This window comes from Oncorhynchus gorbuscha, linkage group LG07 (genome assembly GCF_021184085.1).
Source record: "Oncorhynchus gorbuscha isolate QuinsamMale2020 ecotype Even-year linkage group LG07, OgorEven_v1.0, whole genome shotgun sequence".
Lineage (NCBI taxonomy): Eukaryota > Metazoa > Chordata > Actinopteri > Salmoniformes > Salmonidae > Oncorhynchus > Oncorhynchus gorbuscha.
This window is the reverse complement of record NC_060179.1, coordinates 21637017-21658323: the sequence shown is the minus strand read 5'-3', so window position 1 is coordinate 21658323 and position 21307 is coordinate 21637017. Positions and strand designations below refer to the sequence as shown.

At 44.1% G+C, this 21307-nt stretch overlaps 1 protein-coding gene across 11 annotated transcripts in view; it reads right to left on the bottom strand.

Moving 5' to 3' along the window:
• The window catches only part of LOC124039622 (band 4.1-like protein 3), a 102729-nt gene that overhangs the window by 31368 nt on the left and 50054 nt on the right, over positions 1-21307 (bottom strand). For 9 of the 11 annotated variants that reach the window (XM_046355784.1, XM_046355791.1, XM_046355787.1 and 6 more), the window contains exons 2-3: positions 8029-8141; positions 6847-7050 (exon numbers count right to left, since the gene is read on the bottom strand). In XM_046355784.1, coding sequence (XP_046211740.1) covers positions 6847-7050; positions 8029-8141 — 317 coding nt within the window. Of the gene's footprint in view, positions 1-6846; positions 7051-8028; positions 8163-21307 lie in introns of all 11 variants that reach the window. The other 2 variants (XM_046355790.1, XM_046355789.1) reach the window with 1 other exon arrangement.

Below are 21307 nucleotides of genomic sequence, written 5' to 3'. Positions count from 1 at the left end.
TATTTTCAATGACGGCCTAGGAACGGTGGGTTAACTGTCTTGTTCAGGGGCAGAACGACAGATTTTTACCTTGTCAGCTCAGGGATTCAATCTTGCGGTTAACTAGTCCAACGCTCTAACCCCCTGCCTCACGAGGAGCCCGCCTGTTACGCGAATGCAGTAAGAAGCCAAGGTACGTTGCTAGCTAGAATTGAACTTAATCAATCAAAATCACTAGTTATAACTACACATGGTTGATGATATTACTAGTTTATCTAGTGTGTCCTGCGTTGCATATAATCGATGCAGTGCACAGTCGCAAAAAAGGACTGTCGTTGCTCCAACGTGTACCTAACCATAAACACCAATGCCTTTCTTAAAATCAATACACAGAACTATATATTTTAAACCTGCATATTTAGCAAAAAGAAATCCAGGTTAGCAGGCAATATTAACCAGGTGAAATTGTGTCACTTCTCTTGCGTGCATTGCACGCAGAGTCAGGGTATATGCAACAGTTTGGGCCGCCTGGCTCATTGTGAACTAATTTGCCAGAATTTTACGTAATTATGACATAACATTGAAGGTTGTGCAATGTAACAGGAATATTTAGACTGATGGATGCCACCCGTTAGATAAAATACGGAACGGTTCCGTATTTCACTGAAAGAATAAACGTCTTGTTTTTTCGAGATGATAGTTTCTGGATTCGACTATATTAATGAACTAAGGCTCGCATTTCTGTGTGTTATTATGTTATAATTAAGTCTATGATTTGATAGAGCAGTCTGACTGAGCGATGGTAGGCACCAGCAGGCTCATAAGCATTCATTCAAACAGCACTTTTGTGCATTTTGCCAGCAGCTCTGCTGTTTATGACTTCAAGCCTATCAACTCCCGAGATTAGGCTGGTGTAATGATGTGATGTGAAATGGCTAGCTAGTTAGCGGGGTGTGCGCTAATAGCGTTTCAAACGTCACTCTCTCTGAGACTTGGAGTAGTTGTTCCCCTTGCTCTGCATGGGTAACGCTGCTTCAAGGGTGGCTGTCGTTGTGTTCCTGGTCCGAGCCCAGGTAGGAGCGAGGAGAGGTACGGAAGCTATAGTATTACACTGGCAATACATCCAATAGTCAAAGGTATATGAAATACAAATGGTTTAGAGAGAAATAGTCCTATAATTCCTATAATACCTACAACCTAAAACTTCTTACCTGGGAATATTGAAGACTCATGTTAAAAGGAACCACCAGCTTTCATATGTTCTCATGTTCTGAGCAAGGAACTTAAACGTTAGCTTTCTTACATGGCACATATTGCACTTTTACTTTCTTCTCCAACACTTTGTTTTTGCATTATTTAAACCAAATTTAACATGTTTCATTATTTATTTGAGGCTAAATTGATTTCATTGATGTATTATATTAAGTTAAAATAAGTGTTCATTCAGTATTGTTGTAATTGTCATTATTACAAATAAATGTTAAAAAATCATCCGATTATTCGGTATTGGCTTTTTTTGTCCTCCAATAATCGGTATCGGTATCGCCGTTGAAAAATCTTAATCTTGGCACTGACGGAAACATGGATCACCACAGACAACACTGCTACTCCTACTGCTCTCTCTTCGTCCGCCCACGTGTTCTCGCACACCCCGAGAGCTTCTGGTCAGCGGGGTGGTGGCACCGGGATCCTCATCTCTCCCAAGTGGTCATTCTCTCTTTCTCCCCTTACCCATCTGTCTATCGCCTCCTTTGAATTCCATGCTGTCACAGTTACCAGCCCTTTCAAGCTTAACATCCTTATCATTTATCGCCCTCCAGGTTCCCTCGGAGAGTTCATCAATGAGCTTGATGCCTTGAGAAGCTCCTTTCCTGAGGACGGCTCACCTCTCACAGTTCTGGGCGACTTTAACCTCCCCACGTCTACCTTTGACTCATTCCTCTCTGCCTCCTTCTTTCCACTCCTCTCCTCTTTTGACCTCACCCTCTCACCTTCGCCCCCTACTCACAAGGCAGGCAATACGCTCGACCTCATCTTTACTAGATGCTGTTCTTCCACTAACCTCATTGCAACTCCCCTCCAAGTCTCCGACCACTACCTTTTATCCTTTTCCCTCTCGCTCTCATCCAACACCTCCCACACTGCCCCTACTCGGATGGTATCGCGCCGTCCCAACCTTCACTCTCTCTCCCCCGCTACTCTCTCCTCTTCCATCCTATCATCTCTTCCCTCTGCTCAAACCTTCTCCAACCTATCTCCTGATTCTGCCTCCTCAACCCTCCTCTCCTCCCTCTCTGCATCCTTTGACTCTCTATGTCCACTATCCTCCAGGCCGGCTCGGTCTTCCCCTCCCGCTCCGTGGCTCGATGACTCATTGCGAGCTCACAGAACAGGGCTCCGGGCAGCCGAGCGGAAATGGAGGAAAACTCGCCTCCCTGCGGACCTGGCATCCTTTCACTCCCTCCTCTCTACATTTTCCTCCTCTGTCTCTGCTGCTAAAGCCACTTTCTACCACTCTAAATTCCAAGCATCTGCCTCTAACCCTAGGAAGCTCTTTGCCACCTTCTCCTCCCTCCTGAATCCTCCTCCCCCCCCCCTCCTCCCTCTCTGCAGATGACTTCGTCAACCATTTTGAAAAGAATGTCGACGACATCCGATCCTCGTTTGCTAAGTCAAACGACACCGCTGGTTCTGCTCACACTGCCCTACCCTGTGCTCTGACCTCTTTCTCCCCTCTCTCTCCAGATGAAATCTCGCGTCTTGTGACGGCCGGCCGCCCAACAACCTGCCCGCTTGACCCTATCCCCTCCTCTCTTCTCCAGACCATTTCCGGAGACCTTCTCCCTTACCTCACCTCGCTCATCAACTCATCCCTGACCGCTGGCTACGTCCCTTCCGTCTTCAAGAGAGCGAGAGTTGCACCCCTTCTGAAAAAACCTACACTCGATCCCTCCGATGTCAACAATTACAGACCAGTATCCCTTCTTTCTTTTCTCTCCAAAACTCTTGAACGTGCCGTCCTTGGCCAGCTCTCCCGCTATCTCTCTCTGAATGACCTTCTTGATCCAAATCAGTCAGGTTTCAAGACTAGTCATTCAACTGAGACTGCTCTCCTCTGTATCACGGAGGCGCTCCGCACTGCTAAAGCTAACTCTCTCTCCTCTGCTCTCATCCTTCTAGATCTATCGGCTGCCTTCGATACTGTGAACCATCAGATCCTCCTCTCCACCCTCTCCGAGTTGGGCATCTCCGGCGCGGCCCACGCTTGGATTGCGTCCTACCTGACAGGTCGCTCCTACCAGGTGGCGTGGCGAGAATCTGTCTCCTCACCACGCGCTCTCACCAGTGGTGTCCCCCAGGGCTCTGTTCTAGGCCCTCTCCTATTCTCGCTATACACCAAGTCACTTGGCTCTGTCATAACCTCACATGGTCTCTCCTATCATTGCTATGCAGACGACACACAATTAATTGTCTCCTTTCCCCCTTCTGATGACCAGGTGGCGAATCGCATCCCTGCATGTCTGGCAGACATATCAGTGTGGATGACGGATCACCACCTCAAGCTGAACCTCGGCAAGACGGAGCTGCTCTTCCTCCCGGGGAAGGACTGCCCGTTCCATGATCTCGCCATCACGGTTGACAACTCCATTGTGTCCTCCTCCCAGAGCGCTAAGAACCTTGGCGTGATCCTGGACAACACCCTGTCGTTCTCAACCAACATCAAGGCGGTGGCCCGTTCCTGTAGGTTCATGCTCTACAACATCCGCAGAGTACGACCCAGCCTCACACAGGAAGCGGCGCAGGTCCTAATCCAGGCACTTGTCATCTCCCGCCTGGATTACTGCAACTCGCTGTTGGCTGGGCTCCCTGCCTGTGCCATTAAACCCCTTCAACTCATCCAGAACGCCGCAGCCCGTCTGGTGTTCAACCTTCCCAAGTTCTCTCACGTCACCCCGCTCCTCCGTTCTCTCCACTGGCTTCCAGTTGAAGCTCGCATCCGCTACAAGACCATGGTGCTTGCCTACGGAGCTGTGAGGGGAACGGCACCTCAGTACCTCCAGGCTCTGATCATGCCCTACACCCAAACAAGGGCACTGCGTTCATCCACCTCTGGCCTGCTCGCCTCCCTACCACTGAGGAAGTACAGCTCCCGCTCAGCCCAGTCAAAACTGTTCGCTGCTCTGGCCCCCCAATGGTGGAACAAACTCCCTCACGACGCCAGGACAGCGGAATCAATCACCACCTTCCGGAGACACCTGAAACCCCATCTCTTTAAGGAATACCTAGGATAGGTTAAGTAATCCCTCTCACCCCCCCCCTTTAAGATTTAGATGCACTATTGTAAAGTGACTGTTCCACTGGATGTCATAAGGTGAATGCACCGATTTGTAAGTCGCTCTGGATAAGAGCGTCTGCTAAATGACTTAAATGTAAATGTAAATGTTAATCGGTCGACCTCTACTTGGGGTACCACTTCACCACCACAACCTTATTAAACACCCAGTAATATAGGAACAATAGAAACTATGTGCATTAGCCATGGGCAGCTAACAGCTAACGCTAAAGAGGATAATCTCTGCAGCCTTAATTTCCCCTTCCAATCACCAGAAGGAGCACTTCAGCAATGTCACTCACTGTCTGAGTGACCCAAACAACATCCAAACAAAGAATGTAGCTCCTGAACAATGAGGACAAACAGAGATGGAGAGATAAAGGTGTTTCCACTTCCCTAGCTCCTCTACCGCACTACATCCATTACTAGGGCTCAATCTCAAATCACTCCCTTCTCCTTGGCCCTCGATTTGCTCGCTCCCATGCGCCTCCGCCAATTGCACACGTGTCCCAAAGCTGAGGGACCGAAAATGATCGAGGGTTTAGGGGCTAATTAGATCTTCAGATAGCCGCTTCGGCCAAGCCAGCAAGGCTTCAGAGTAAAGTACTATCCCGACACGCACCGCAATATCTATGGAGTTGGCGCAATTTGCTACTAAAGAATGGAGAGGCGTGCCTAATTATACGCCACATGTATTAGCTAACAGATGAAATACCTCCCAAATTAAATGTTGAACTGTTTCTGAGTTTATATCTTGTAAAACAACAGGGGGGATTTGTTTACTTAAACTATTTAACGAGTGTGTCCTGAAGTTGATGGGTTTATTGATCCCATCGCCACTCACACTGGAAGTCGTTCTCAGAGTTCTGTCAGCAACACGTGACAATGGAGGGCCCTCCGAGCACGTCGGTAGGGGCGAGGGGGGGACTTGGATTCACTATAGGAGTGTTGTTGTGACATTGATGGGGCTGATGGGTAGTTAAGTGGAATGTTGTAGAGGTGACTTGGGAGGTTAGAGCGACATTGATGATTCAGACCATGTGACCCAGAAGCGGAGTGGCCTGTGACAGACGTGACACTGTGCATGTCACTGCGAGAGAGGAGGGGATGTCACGCTATCACCCGCTTCATTCTTTTTATCCCCTCAGTAAACTTCTTGTCCCTCTCTCACCTCTCCCTAAAGGTACTATCTACAATCTAAGGGTTATTCGGTTGTCCCCATAGGAGAACCCTTTGAAGAACCCTTTTTGGTTCCAGGCAGAACCCTTTTGGTTCCAGGTAGAAGCCTTTTGGGTTTCATGTAGACACTTTTCCCAGAGGGGTCTACATGGAACCGACATTTGTTCTATGTGGAACCAAAAAGGACAACCAAAGAACCATTTTGGAACCCTTTTTTCTACCAAGTGTATCCATCTCCCTTCTCCCCTCAAGCCTTTCCACTCTCCTCTCTACCTCTCCTTTCCCCTCTCTCCTAACCTCTATCCCCCCAAAACATTACCATATCTCTCCTCCCCTGCCTTATCCCCTCTCTTCCTTTTCTGTCCTCTCCTCCCTCATCGCTCTCCTCCCCTCTCTTATCCACCTTTCTCCCCCCTATCTCTCCTCTGTCCTCTCTGCCAGGGAAAGAGCCAGTCAATATTCACTGCAACATGTTTAGCCCGGGGCCACACCCCTCTCTTCGCAGTGTCGCTTTCCCATGGCCACCTACACAGAGCGACCAACAAACGATCGAGCCAACCGGCCACAATGCTTTATCTTTTTCCATTGAATGTACCGACTAATCTGGCCATATCCAGCCTGGGGCTCAAACTGCACTAATAGATTGGTTTCTCTCCAGTAGATGGTCGACAGAGCTGGAGAGCTGGCTAGAAGCTGAAGAACAGAACCTCTGTTTTTTTGTGGAGACAAAGCAGTAAATGTGTAGGAATGGACAGATTTATACAGAGTGATGGATGTCTTCTTAGAGGGAAAACACCAATGTTGGCCAAAAAACTGTCTGATTATGCGCCAGTGGGGGATGGGGTGTTTTTCAATGTATACAGCCAAGTATTAGGTCTAAGGGGAGTTTATTACAATAATGTTAAAAGCAGAGTGAATTCCATTGGGGCAAGCTTCCATAGTCTTTAATTATGTTAAGATCAGATAATACAGGAAATAAAGGAACAGCCATGCATATAGATAAGCTTGCTAACCTATATTGTCAGCGTTAGTATTTCAGTAGAACAAGACCATTAATGTCCACTCAATTCATGTAGACAGAGGTGACTTTGTAGAATGAGACGTCATCAATTCAGCGTGATAAAAAAAATTTTTCAAGACAACTTTGAGCAAACCCCACAAAGTATGACTTGAGAAAGAAATTATAAGTCAGTGAGACTAACTTTGATAAATACATGTCCTGCCCCCTCTGATCCCTGGTGAACTCTGCAACACACGCAAACGCACACACACACACCAACCCATCCCTACACACACGGAAACCCACCTACCTGCAAAACTCCCCTCAACCCCAAGTGGTGACCCCCTCCACCCACCTCCACCACACAGGTGTAGTCGGAGCCATCAAGCAGGGTGACCTTGCACTGCATGGTCTTGTAGCTGCGGACGCTCCGGCCTCCACCGGGGGACCTGGACAGCTTACTGGTGGACGACCTGTGTGAGGTCCTGTCCTCCTCCACCTGCGATGGCTCAAGCTGATTCTCCTGTGGGACCACGCCTCCCTCCGCTCTCTCGCCCTTCTGGACAAGGGGGGCACAGGTTTTAACATAGCACTGTGATGAGAATGTTAAAGTGTGTTGATTATGATAATGTGTTGTTTTGGACTCAACAGGGTGTGACACGATTGGTCAAGTGGAATAAATAGTTGGTGGGCCGGATGAATGTGATGGAAATGTTAAAGGGATACTTCTGGATTTTGGCAATGAAGCCCTGTATCTACTCAGATTAACTTTCCATTTTTATGTCTTTGCGTCAGAGTGTGAATTACATCATGACATTCGGGAGGGGGGGCAATTTTTTTGATGATCCTAATAATAAATACATTATTTAAATAGGAAAAATAAATGACTTTTTAATGGGGCTTGAACACAACCAGTCATGATGCTGTAGATAACGTTTTTTTTTTGCCAAAATCCAGAAGTATCTCTTTAAGGAGAAGTTATTTGGACACTTGTTTATTATAAACCTGAATAGTACTACTGTGGCTGTTTGATATTGTATCAAATGTTTCAAATTCAGCCATTTAAAGCCTATTCCCACATCATTTACTGTATAGGTAAATGAGGATGACGGTGCCAAAGACAGTACAGTATGATAGGTTTCTCCAATAGAAATACACGATCATGCTTGTAGGCGATGTCATAGCAACGCTGGCTAGCTAAGCTCAAGCTCAGAAACTGGTCATCAGGTCTAACGGCCGTCTTGTGCCGGACTGCGCATGTGCAGGCAGTTAAATCAAAGGCACTCCTTCGATATAAAGTGTTTTTGATGAAAATGCAAATGTTTTAGATTTGGATTGTCACTTTCATGAGGTTGGAGTAATAACATGTTTGACTACTTAAGTCATTGACTTGAATCTAGGTTGTGCCTTTAGATTTAGAGAAAATGAACATATAAGGAATCGTTTTTCACTTCTCCCATTAACTTCCCAAACCCTGGCCGTGTCTACTTGGCTTAGAAACTCTGTGACGGTGCTATTTTTTGTGGGTGTGGCTAACCTGCTTCTTCCTGACAGGCGTGCTGTGGGCGGCAGCCGGGGGGAAAGAGTCCGCCTCCAGGAGTGGAACCGCACTTGCCTCCTGCTGGTCCGCGCTGGACTCTGAATTTGGTTCTGTCGTCATGACGATTCACCCTACAACACAGCAAATAAATACACACAAAAGAAGATGGAAGAATTTTGACTGAGACAAAAAATAATAATTCAACACAAGACAACAGTTGCAACACATGCCCTAATACATGGCCACATTTCTAGATACAACTGAAATCTAACAAATTGAAAATTAAATGCTATAATAATATGTACCCTGAATACTTTCTGCAATGCAGACATAATCATATTTCCAACCACCACACCGTCAATCTGAGGAAGAGCTCCATATATGTGTTAATCTGGGATCAATCAAGAATAACCTGTATAGCAATGAAGTACACTTTCTCACTGCCGACACCAAACATATCTAGGACAACAGCCATGATAAGAAGCTCTTGTAATGTGAAAGTCAACATTGATTTGATTACTAATGTATTTTACATAGCTTCAAGGTTGAAACAGAGGTGACACTACAGTCCTTCTCTATATAATAAGCTTCCTTGAGACAGCAGTGATTCAACTCAGATTAAATCAGTGACGAGTTGTGAGACACGTCACATTCGCCCCAGCATTGATATACCTCAATGTCTCATTGTGACAGTCCACCAAGTGTCTTTCAAATTTAAATGAATCAAGGTGTAACTGGTAACTACAACAGTGCAGTACAATTTACAGTACTATATTTTTGATATGCATGATAATGGCCCCATTTTCCATTGACAAACCATAAGGACTTATAATGTTGTGTATATGTATATGTGCTTCTGTAGCTCAGTTGGTAGAGCATGGCGCTTGTAACGCCAGGGTAGTGGGTTCGATTCCCGGGACCACCCATACGTAGAATGTATGCACACATGACTGTAAGTCGCTTTGGATAAAAGCGTCTGCTAAATGGCATATATTATATGGGTTCCCCTGAGAACACACTGTAATGGTACAACCACTTCAATATATTCAGCTGTCTGAAAGGACAAAGTCAGTAAAAAATATCAAATGCGTCTTTATTCTGTAAAGAAAACGACACTCTTCACTCCATTACAGTTCATTCGCTTATCACCTGACACCTTATAAACAACCTATTACCATTTAATAATTCCCACATGCTAATTCCAAAATAATCACAATGAATATGTATTAATGTCAGATGTATCCATGCTGTAATGAATCTGTAATAAATCTTAGTAGTAAGGAAAGGGCAATGTTAGTATGTGAACTTTAGCCAGCATAGCTGGAAGTGTTTGGCTGGGGAAGTGTGGCTTTCGCGCGCACGCGCACGCACGCGCGCACACACACACACGCACGCACGCACGCACGCACGCACGCACGCACGCACGCACGCACGCACGCACGCACGCACGCACGCACGCACGCACGCACGCACGCACGCACGCACGCACACACACACACACACACACACACACACACACACACACACACACACACAAACAACACAAACAGTAGGCTGTGGCAGGGTAGTCAGAGCTTTAGGGCTATTTATACTGTATCACCAGTGTTTACCCACAACATGGGACTGGGCTCAGTTACCCCTTCAGGTCTCCACACACATGGTGCAGGGGTTCCAGTATCACACACATACAGACACACATGTGCGGACACACACACACACACACACACACACACACACACACACACACACACACACACACACACACACACACACACACACACACACACACACACACACACACACACACACACACACACAAACACAAACAGTAGGCTGTGGCAGGGTAGTCAGAGCTTTAGGGCTATTTATACTGTATCACCAGTGTTTACCCACAACGTGGGACTGGGCTCAGTTACCCCTTCAGGTCTCCACACACATGGTGCAGGGGTTCCAGTATCACACACATACAGACACACATGTGCGCGCACACACACACACACACACACACACACACACACACACACACACACACACACACACACACACACACACACACACACACACACACACACACACACACACACACACACACACACACACACACACACACACACACACACACTAATGCACAAAAATATGGGCAAACACACAGACATATTAAACGTAAACATGCTGAGGCATGCACACACACGCACGTAGACAGGTGCCATGACACCCCTACCCACACGTGGCCACTAAGGCCCATGGCAGTCAGAGTATGCAGGGTTCAAATATGTACCACACCCAATCAGCTACTACTGTAACGGCCAGTTAAGAGTTATGTTCTTTACTGCTTTCTCCCTCAGAAACTAAGTCAAAGTCGCACTTAAGTTGTTTGAACAAAAACATGCCCTCAGCAACACACCATGAACTGCCGTTGAACTCACTGTGTTCATTCCATAAGGCTTTAATTCAATTAATGCTCAGCGTTGCGATGAATACAGATAATACAAAGACTCTGTGAGGTCCACCAGATACACATCCCCTAGAGAAACACTTTTGAGAGTATTTCATTCTTCCTCATTCAACAACGGGTATATCCTAGCTGGGTTTGGAATGGGCTCTGTGGGCCGTAAGCCTGTGGAACCTTCTCTTGGTTTAATCTACAATCTGTAATATAGGTCAGTGTGCACTGCTGACCAGGCAGAAGGTTGTCAGACACACTATAAGCTCTCCATCCGTTTATTCCAACCAAAGAGGTGACAGATTGGAGGAGCCCAGCTATGAGGACCGGACCCTGTTGCCATGAAAACCATAAATATAAGCAATAAAAACGCCAATACCAATCTCCAAAATGATTTTCCATATCCGAGCTTCAGGAAAAAGCGGATGTAAAAGCTGGAAGGGATGTAGACTAACTACGATATGAGTATGTGTCTGCATAATGAATAAAATACAAAAAAAGAGGGCTGTGGCGGTCACAGAATTTCATCAGCCGGTGATTGTCAAGCAAATAACTGTCGGTCTCACGGTAATTGACCGTTAATTAACATAAACATATTTAGCATCTCCTGGCTTCCACACATATCCTACAAGCTGCTGATACAGACCTTTGGAACATTTCAATTTTAAAAAGTCTAATAAATCCATGTAATATCGTCTACACCATCACATTAAATCCATGATTTATTTTAGACAGGTCTAAAGAAGCATGATATAAAGCAAATGTAGACTATTTCAGAAGAACAGAATAGCATACTCTGAGTTGTCCTTATGTTAGCATAATCTGAGTTGTCCTCATTTAGCAGACAAGATGTGTTTAGAATTCTGTGGCATTATTTTATATTATTTAATAGTATGAAGAATACAATTGAACAAAGCTGAATAAAATATAAATCCTTTCTCCAAACGATTTGAGGGAGTGCGCACATGCAGCTATTCTGTGTTGAGCGGTTAACAAAGAAATCGTTATTTTAGCTTCAAATGTTAATAAGCTATTAGGCCATTTCTTCACATTATAAGCACATGGCAGTAGGCTATTATAAACATGAATGTTCCATTAGCGGGAAAACACCATTGTCAAAAGTGACTACAAATGCGATTATTATAAAGGTGCATTTTTATGGTGAAAATGATCTTCCCTAAACTTGAAAGTCACACACTGTTTATGTCTGCCAGTTAGGCTCTAACCCCCCTTGTAAAGCAAATGAATGTGCTTCATTTAAAGACCTTTTTTTGGCCACTTTAGTTGTGATATAAACCTTATCAAAACATATATTATTCAACCATGCTGGTCATTTATGAACATTTGAACATCTTGGCCACGTTCTGTTATAATCTCCACCCGGCACAGCCAGAAGAGGACTGGCCACCCCACATATGCTCTCTCTAATTCTCTCTTTCTTTCTCTCTCTCGGAGGACCTGAGCCCTAGGACCGTGCCCCAGGACTACCTGACATGATGGCTCCTTGCTGTCCCCAGTCCACCTGACTGTGCTGCTGCTCCAGTTTCAACTGTTCTGCCTTATTATTATTTGACCATGCTGGTCATTTATGAACATTTGAACATCTTGGTCATGTTCTGTTATAATCTCTACCCGGCACAGCCAGAAGAGGACTGGCCACCCCACATAGCCCGGTTCCTCTCTAGGTTTCTTCCTAGGTTTTGGCCTTTCTAGGGAGTTTTTCCTAGCCACCGTGCTTTTACACCTGCATTGTTTGCTGTTTGGGGTTTTAGGCTGGGTTTCTGTACAGCACTTTGAGATATCAGCTGATGTACGAAGGGCTATATAAATACATTTGATTTGATTTGATATAGACCTATAGGCTAGGCTACTTGATGTGTGCAACTATGATTTGAAAAAGACTGTTTCTTATACTGGGCATCATTCACAAGTGATAGGCTAATATTGTCACCCATCAGACTATTCTTGATTTAACCTTGTCGTTACATATGCAAAATAATATGTGTGTGAAATTTGCTGTGATTTAGAATGGGCCATTATCATGCACCTGTATTGAAACAGAGGCAGTGGGGGAAAAATACATGTCATCTCTGCACTTAAATAGCAGATGGAGGATGCTTTCCCGTGGTTCATTTTCATGCCAGCCAGGTACGCTATACTCCTGTTGTAAAGATAAGCAATGTGCTTAATATTAGTAAAGTTGCGAAATAAATATAATAGGCCGAGCCATCACTCTGTTTTCTCACCGACTGCATAGCCTATGGAAATGTTACGTAACATGAGCTCATGAAGTGTTTGATTCCATTTTCGAATACATTTGCATTGATGTCAAAGTGATTAGAGGTACAATAGAGTGCTGAGTACCAGGCAGTTAGCACATTTGGTAGGCTACTAATGAGGTGTGGCGGTAATACGGTCACTGCAGCAGCCCTATGTAGGCCTAACGCAAATTCGTCATCATAATGCAAAGATTCTTGTCAGAATGCATTAGCATCAATTTGTAAAAAGATGCCATATTACCTGCCAGTGTGGAGGTAATCAGAAGAATTATAGCATAATGGTCAATTATTATAACTTTTTACTAGAAACAATTTCCCTGACTTGCATAACCTTAGCTTCATTAACTTAACGTTGACTGCAAATATTGTATAATCTATCGACATTTACATATAGTGAAAGAATGTGTATTTTCTTGACAACAATATGCATACTTTTTTACCTCTAAAGATGACAGAAATAGTAAATTGGCCAGGCAAAAAGTCAAGGTGTAAACTAAATGCCAGGGGAGAATTCAAAGAGGTAAAAAGACTGTGAGCGGATAAACGCTAATAAAATGTACGGCCACACAACAAGGGCATTCGATTTTGAAATGAACCGCTCCCAAATGTGGCCTGTTCATATGTGCAGATGGGGAATATTATCTCGCCAAAAGTGATATAGGACGGGTGAAATTGGAGATTGGAACATCATTTTTTACTTTATAAAGGGGTTATAATTAGTTTACATACTGTCAGTTAAACACATTTAACTCCTTCGCTACAATTGTGAGATGAGAAAGGACATATGTGAAATAGATTACGCACACAAGCCCCTACCAATGATACCAACTGAAAACAGAATATGAGCATAGATTGTGGAGAAGCTTGGATGAGGAGAGAGTGATCGACTAGCAATACAATAAAGTCAAGAGTCAAGCACCTGTCGCCCCCTTCCTCAAACTCCCCCGCGCTACACCACCATAATTCTATTAATCTGCTGTAGGAGTAGTGATGAGTCTGTATTATTCATCTGCTGTAGGAGTAGTGATGAGTCTGTATTATTCATCTGCTGAAGGATTAGTGGTGAGTCTGTGACATAGAGACCATGAAGGGAATGAGCTGACTAAACACAACCTTCCAGGCTGAAATTACAAATATTAGCGTGTGTGTCCCCGTGTGCGTGACTTTTTTCTTTCTTTTTTTTCTTTCACCTTTATTTAACCAGGTAGGCTAGTTGAGAACAAGTTCTCATTTACAACTGCAACCTGGCCAAGATAAAGCAAAGCAGTGCAACACAAACAACACACAGAGTTACACATGGAACATACAGACATACAGTAAATAACACAATAGAAAAAAGTCTATACACAGTGTGTGCAAATGAGGTAAGATAAGGGAGGTAAGGCAATAAATAGCATTTAGCAATTAAACACTGGAATGAAAGATGTGCAGAAGATGAATGTGCAAGTAGATATACTGGGGTGCAAAGGACCAAAAATAAATAACAGTATAGGGATGAGGTAGTTGGATGGGCTATTTACAGATGGGATATGTACAGGTGCAGTGATCTGTGAGCTGCTCTGACAGCTGGTGCTTAAAGTTAGTGAGGGAAAGGTGAGTCTCCAGCTTTAGTGATTCTTGCAATTTGTTCCAGTCATATTGGCAGCAGAGAACCGGAAGGAAAGGTGGCCAAAGGAGGAGTTGGCTTTGGAGGTGACGAGTGACATATACCTGCTGGAGCGCGTGCTACAGGTGGGTGCTGCTATGGTGACCAGTGAGCTGAGATAAGGCGGGGCTTTACCTAGCAAAGACTTATAGATGACTTGGAGGGCAGTGGGTCTGGCGACGAATATGAAGCGAGGGCCAGTGAACGAGATCATACAGGTCGCAGTGATGGGTAGTATATGGGGCTTTAGTGACACAACGAATGGCACTGTGATAGACTGCATCCAATTTGCTGGGTAGAGTGTTGGAGGCTATTTTGAAAATGACATCGCCCGAAGTCGAGGATCGGCAGGATAGTCAGTCTTTCGAGGGTATGTTTGAGCATGAGTGAAGGATGCTTTGTTGCGATATAGGAAGCCGATTCAAGATTTAATTTTGGATTGGAGATGCTTAATGTGAGTCTGGAAGGAGAGTTTACAGTCTAACCAGACACCTAGGTATTTGTAGTTGTCCACATATTCTAAGTCAGAACCGTCCAGAGTAGTGATGCTGGACAGGTGGCAGGTGCAGGCAGAAATCGGTTGAAGAGCATGCATTTAGTATTACTAGCATTTAAGAGCATTTGGAGGCCACGGAAGGAGAGGTGTATGGCAATGAAGCAGATCTGGAGGTTAGTTAACACAGTGTCCAAAGAAGGGACAGAATTATACAGAATCGTGTCGTCTGCGTAGAGGTGGATCAGAGAATCACCAGCAGCAAGAGCGACATCATTGATGTACCCAGAGAAAATAGTCGGCCCGAGAATTGAACCCTGTGGCACCCCCATAGAGACTGCCAGAGGTACGGACAACAGGCCCTCCGATTTGACACACTGAACTCTGTCTGAGAAGTAGTTGGTGAACCAGGCGAGGCAGTCATTTGAGAAACCAAGGCTGTTGAGTCTGCCGATAAGAATGTGGTGACTGACAGAGTTGAAAGCCTTGGCCAGGTTGATGAATACCTCTGCACAGTATTGTCTCTTATCGATGGCAGTTATGATATCGTTTAGGACCTTGAGCGTGACTGAGGTGCACCCATTACCAGCTCATAAACCAGATTGCACAGCGGAGAAGGTACAGTGGGATTCAAAATAGTCGGGGATCTGTTTGTTAACTTGGCTTTCGAAGACCTTAGAAAGGCAGGGTAGGATAGATATAGGACTGTAGCAGTTTGGGTCTAGAGTGTCTCCCCCTTTGAAGAGGGGGATGACCGCGGCAGCTTTCCAATCTTTGGGGATCTCAGATGATACAAAAGAGAGGTTGAACAGCCTGGTAATAGGGGTTGCAACAATTTCGGCAGATAATTTTAGAAAGAGAGGGTCCAGATTCTCTAGCCCTGTTGACTTGTAGGGGTCTAGATTTTGCAGCTTTTTCAGAACATCAGCTATCTGGATTTGGGTGGAGGAGAAATGGGGGCGGCTTAGGCAAGTTTCTGTGGGGGGTGCAGGGCTGTTGACCAGGGTAGGGGTGGCCAGGTGGAAAGCATGGCCAGCTGTAGAAAAATGCTTATTGAAATTCTCAATTATTGTGGATTTATTGGTGGTGACAGTGTTTCCTAGCCTCAGTGCAGTGGGCAGCTGGGAGGAGGTACTCTTATTCTCCATGGACTTTACTGTGTCCCAGAACATTTTGGAGTTTGTGCTTCAGGATGCAAATTTCTATTTGAAAAAGCTAGCCTTTGCTTTCCTACTAATGGGTCACTGGCTGGTTAACTCATCCAGGCCCGGATAGACTCAATACTGCTTCACCACCAGGGAAGCCCTGTGAGGCTACAGCCAGTGACTCTACAGATTCTGGTTCATATAAATGCTATGTTGTTGATTGTGATTTCAATAATTTTAATCTGGTGTTTGAATTGGGAATGACTCTGAGCACTTATTGGTTCAAGCTGGTCGGTCTATTGAACAGGTTGACAGCACGTCAGCAGACTAACTGACATCAGCTTCACTCCGATAAAACAGTGAGCCACAATCATCTCTCTCTCCTGTCAAGCTTGTTTGATGTTTGCCTCTGCCTCAGGGTGATTCTAGCTTTGTTTGGGAAAACAGAGAGTTGACTTTGCTTTACAGAGACTAAAAACATCCGGGGTCAAAGAGGACGAAAGACACTACAGCCCAGATATAAAAGAATAATGCAATCAAACAAGAGAGGGAGGGGTTAGCGAGCGAGATAACGCTTGAGCGAGTTTGAGATAGAGAAGATTAAAGCTTACAAAATATCAGGACATTCTCATCTCAATTGCGTTTTACACCACATCAAACAAATGTGTAGCAAACAGGAAGAAGGAAACGGGTGAGTTTCCTCTCGTTTCTTTCAGTGAGCAAAAAATATCCCACAGCATGCTCTGCTTCTCAGAGGCTGATAGGTACTGATGGGAGCTGCTCCGAGCACTCCACCAAAGGGGATATTGAGAAATATTCTGAGACAGCCCCACTGACCCCTGGAGAGAGAGAAATGGGACGTGTCCCAATCCTCTAATGTAGGATTTTATTTCCCCCATGTCTCTTTTCTTCTATTGTGGTTCAGGGATGAAATCAGGCACACAAGAGTGAAGACTGTTAGATAGGTGCTATCTAGTACCAAAAAAGGGTTCTTTGGCTGTCCCCATAGGAGAACCCTTTGAAGAACCCCTTTTGTTTTCAGGTAGAACCCTTTTGGTTCCAGGTAGAACCCTTTTGTGTTTCATGTAGACACTTTTCCCAGAGGGGTCTACATGGAACCAACATTTGTTCTGTGGAACCAAAAAGGACAACCAAAGAACCATTTTGGAACCCTTTTCACCCTTTCCACAGAGGGTTCTACATGAAACCCAAAAGAGTGCTACCTGGAACCAAAAAGGTTTCTCCTATGGGGACAGCCGCAGAACCCTTTTAGAACCCTTTTTTTCTGAGAGTGAAGGAACCCTATTCAATCAAAGTAAATCATGTTTACTTTACAGTTTCAAGTCAACTGCAAAACATGCTTTTCTGCTGTGCAAAGACTTTCTGGTAATTTATTACTAGGTTTTATGGAAGTAGGTTGACTACATTTAAAATACCCAAAAGCGGGATGATTTTGCACAACATTCGCGGGACAGTGTAGCCTACTATAATATTTTGGGGGGCAGCACCCCCCCCAACAAAATACCCCTCCCGCTGCACCGAATGATCCATGGTAAGTAAATTCCACTCTTGAGAAAAAATACATAAATTGGATTCATTACACTTAGTAGTAATACTACTGAGCTATACAAGGTTTGCTGACATTGCTTCAGTCCAAATTATACTGTCTTAAGAAGAAATGATGTAAAATGCAATACTAAAGAGATTACATAAATGTACAGATGTAGGATCTTAATTTGATCACCCTGTTGCAGGATAACTTGTAGTGCATTTGAGGTTTAAAAATACTTCTGAAGTTTGTAATTTCCACTATGTCAGACTTTATTTTCCCGTACGAAAAATGTATCAACACTTACAAAAATGCCCATTAATTATAATCCACATAATAATTCATACTTCCTAAAATCCTACATCTGTAGCCTACTGTGCATCACATTTTCAAAAAATATTATCACTATTGTCCATGCTCTGCAAAACACCTTGACAAAAGGAGCCCCCCAAAAAGACACAAAGGTGGCCATTGTTGCGGTAGTTACTATGACAACATTAGAGATAGTCCAGGCTAAACAGCAGGAACACCAGTAAACTGCAGCCCAATTTAGGCCAGCATAGCAGTCTTCTGTTGGACTAATATTAAAGCAGCAGAGAAAACAGAACAAACAAGAAAGATCCCATGAAGGTCAGGAAATCCTTTCTAGCCATACTGATACAAGGAAATTATAATCCTCATTATGTTGAAAAATCATGAGACAAATTTGCATTTCTCTTCGTTCCTAGTAAGCAGAAATCTGAATTATTCAAGCCATCATCTGAAGGTAATTTATTTATCAGAAAAAGGAGTAGAAATTGACTTGACAAAGGAGCTGATATTTCAACCAGAATTAATCAACTTTCATGACCAATGAAGCAAGGGTGGGAATTCAAGAAAAAACAGGATTTCACCACAGAGATAAAGGCTAGTAGGTCCACAAAAAATAACATGTCATCCATACTGATCAAAAATATAAATGAGTTATAGTTCATATAAGGAAATCAGTCATTTTCAGCTTTCAGGAATTGTGTACAGATCCTTGCGACAATGGGCCTCAGGATCTCAGGATCACAATGCAATTGTGTTAGTTTTCCGTAGCTTACAGTATATCTGCCTACGGTTGGACATTTTGGGGAATATTCTGAGGTGGAAACTTTCTGTGGGAATATATGGGAATTAATGGGAATACATGGGAATTAACGGAAATATATGCAAATTAATATTAATACCAATGAAATGTAGATGTTTTTTGCATTGGATATATTTACCATATCATATGGAGACATAAACATAAACCTTTTACCTTATCATAAGTAGACATAATTGCAAATTATTAAATCCTTCCAATAGAAATTGTAAAAACAATTTAGTTACGAATTGAACTTAAATTAGAAGAGTTTGTATTTTTGTATTTATTATGGATCCCATTTGCTGCTGCCAAAGCAGCAGTTATACTTCCTGTTGTCCAGCAAAATTAAGGCAGTTTATACAATTTTAAAACATTACAATACATTCACAGATTTCACAACACACTGTGTGCCCTCAGGCCCCTACTCCACCACTACCACATATCTACAGTACTAAATCCATGTGTATGTATAGTGTGTATGTATAGTGTGTATGTATAGTGTGTATGTTAGTGTGTGTGTGTGTGTGTGTGTGTGTGTGTGTGTGTGTGTGTGTGTGTGTGTGTGTGTGTGTGTGTGTGTGTGTGTGTGTGTGTGTGTGTGTGTGTGTGTGTGTGTGTGTGTGTGTGTGTGTGTGTGTGCATGTGCCAATGTTTGTGTTGCTTCACAGTCCCCGCTGTTCCATAAGGAGTTTTTTTTAAATCAGTTTTTTAAATCTAATTTTACTGCTTGCGTCAGTTACTTGATGTGGAATAGAGTTCCATGTAGTCATGGCTCTATGTAGTACTGTGTGCCTCCCATAGTCTGTTCTGGACTTGGGGACTGTGAAGAGACCTCTTGTGGCATGTCTTGTGGGGTATGCATGGGTGTCCGAGCTGTGTGCCAGTAGTTTAGACAGACAACTTGGTGCATTCAACATGTCAATACCTCTTATGAATAAAAGTAGTGATGAAGTCAATCTCTCCTCCACTTTCAGCCATGAGAGATTGACATGCATATTATTAATATTAGCTCTGTGTTCATCCAAGGGCCAGCCATACTGCCCTGTTCTGAGCCAATTGCAATTTTCCAAAGTCCTTTTTTGTGGCACCTGACCACACGATTGAACAGTAGTCAAGGTGCGACAAAACAAGGGCCTGTAGGACCTGCCTTGTTGATAGTGTTGTTAAGAAGGCAGAGCATCACTTTATTATAGACAGACTTCTCCCAATCTTAGCTACTACTGCATCAATATGTTTTGACCATGACAGTTGTCACAATCTAGTGTTACGCCAAGTAGTTTAGTCATCTCAACTTGCTCAATTACCACAATATTTATTACAAGGTTAAGTTGAGGTTTATTGTTTAGTGAGTATTTTGTTCCAAATATTATGCTTTTAGTTTTAGAAATATTTAGGGCTAACTTATTCCTTGCCACCCACTCTGAAACTAACTGCAGCGCTTTGTTGAGTGTTGCAGTCATTTCAGTCGCTGTAGTAGCTGACGTGTATAGTGTTGAGTCATCCGCATACATAGAAACTCTGGCTTTACTCAAAGTCAGTGGCATGTCGTTAGTAGAAATTGGAAAAAGGAAGGGGCCTATAAACAGCTACGCTGGGGAATTCCTGATTCCATGTGAAGAGTTGACTATTCACATGGGATGATTTCACTGAACAACAAAAGAAAGGGACTATTTAATGATCCCCAATAATCCATCGCATCTCCCAAAAACAGTTTTTAACATACATCTTTAAAATGATAGTCTAGAAACAAAAGCTTTGGTTGTCTTCCTCTCAGGCTTCCATGTCTTCTCCCTGGACCTCTTCAATGTCCACCACTTGAACATCAGACTCTGCGGCCTCATCTTCACTGTCACTTTCCAACCTGGTTGAGGATGGGTCATTGTCAGGCTCAAAAAGCCCCAAATTTGCCCAGATGGCAACAAGTTCATCAACCCTTGTTTTTGTCAGCCTGTTGCGTGCTCTGGTGTGTGTGTTCCCAAACAAGGACCAGTTGCGCTCTGAGGCGGCTGATGTTCGTGGGATTTGGAGGATGATGGAGGCAACAGGGGAAAGATCCTCAGATCCACAAAGTCCCTTCCACCAGGTGGTTGATGAGATATGTTGGCACGACTGCCATATCACATCTCCATCCCAAAGCCCTTGCTTGGAAGTGTACTTCGCCAGACTGCCAAGAACCTTGCCCTCACCCAGGCCAAGGTGGCGAGACATGGTAGTGATGACACCATAAACCTTGTTAATCTCTGCACCAGACAGGATGCTCTTGCCAGCATACTTGGGGTCCAACATGTACTCTGCGGCGTGTATGGGCTACAGGCAGAAGTCTTCATGCTTTCTGATGTATTTCAGAACTGCAGTTTCCTCATCTTGGAGTAACAGTGAAGTGTGCAGAGCAGTACGGATTTCTTCTCTTACATCTGCAAGCAGAGTCTGAACATCAGACAGATGCGTGCAATCTGTGCAATGGCTACTGCTACAGGTTTCAGGAGTATCAGGCTGCTTACCACTCTCTTCCAAAATACATCATCCAGGAGGATCATATTGATGGGGCTGTCCATATCGGCAGACTGTGACATAGCCATTTCTTGGGTAGACTCCTTCCCCTCCAGGAGAC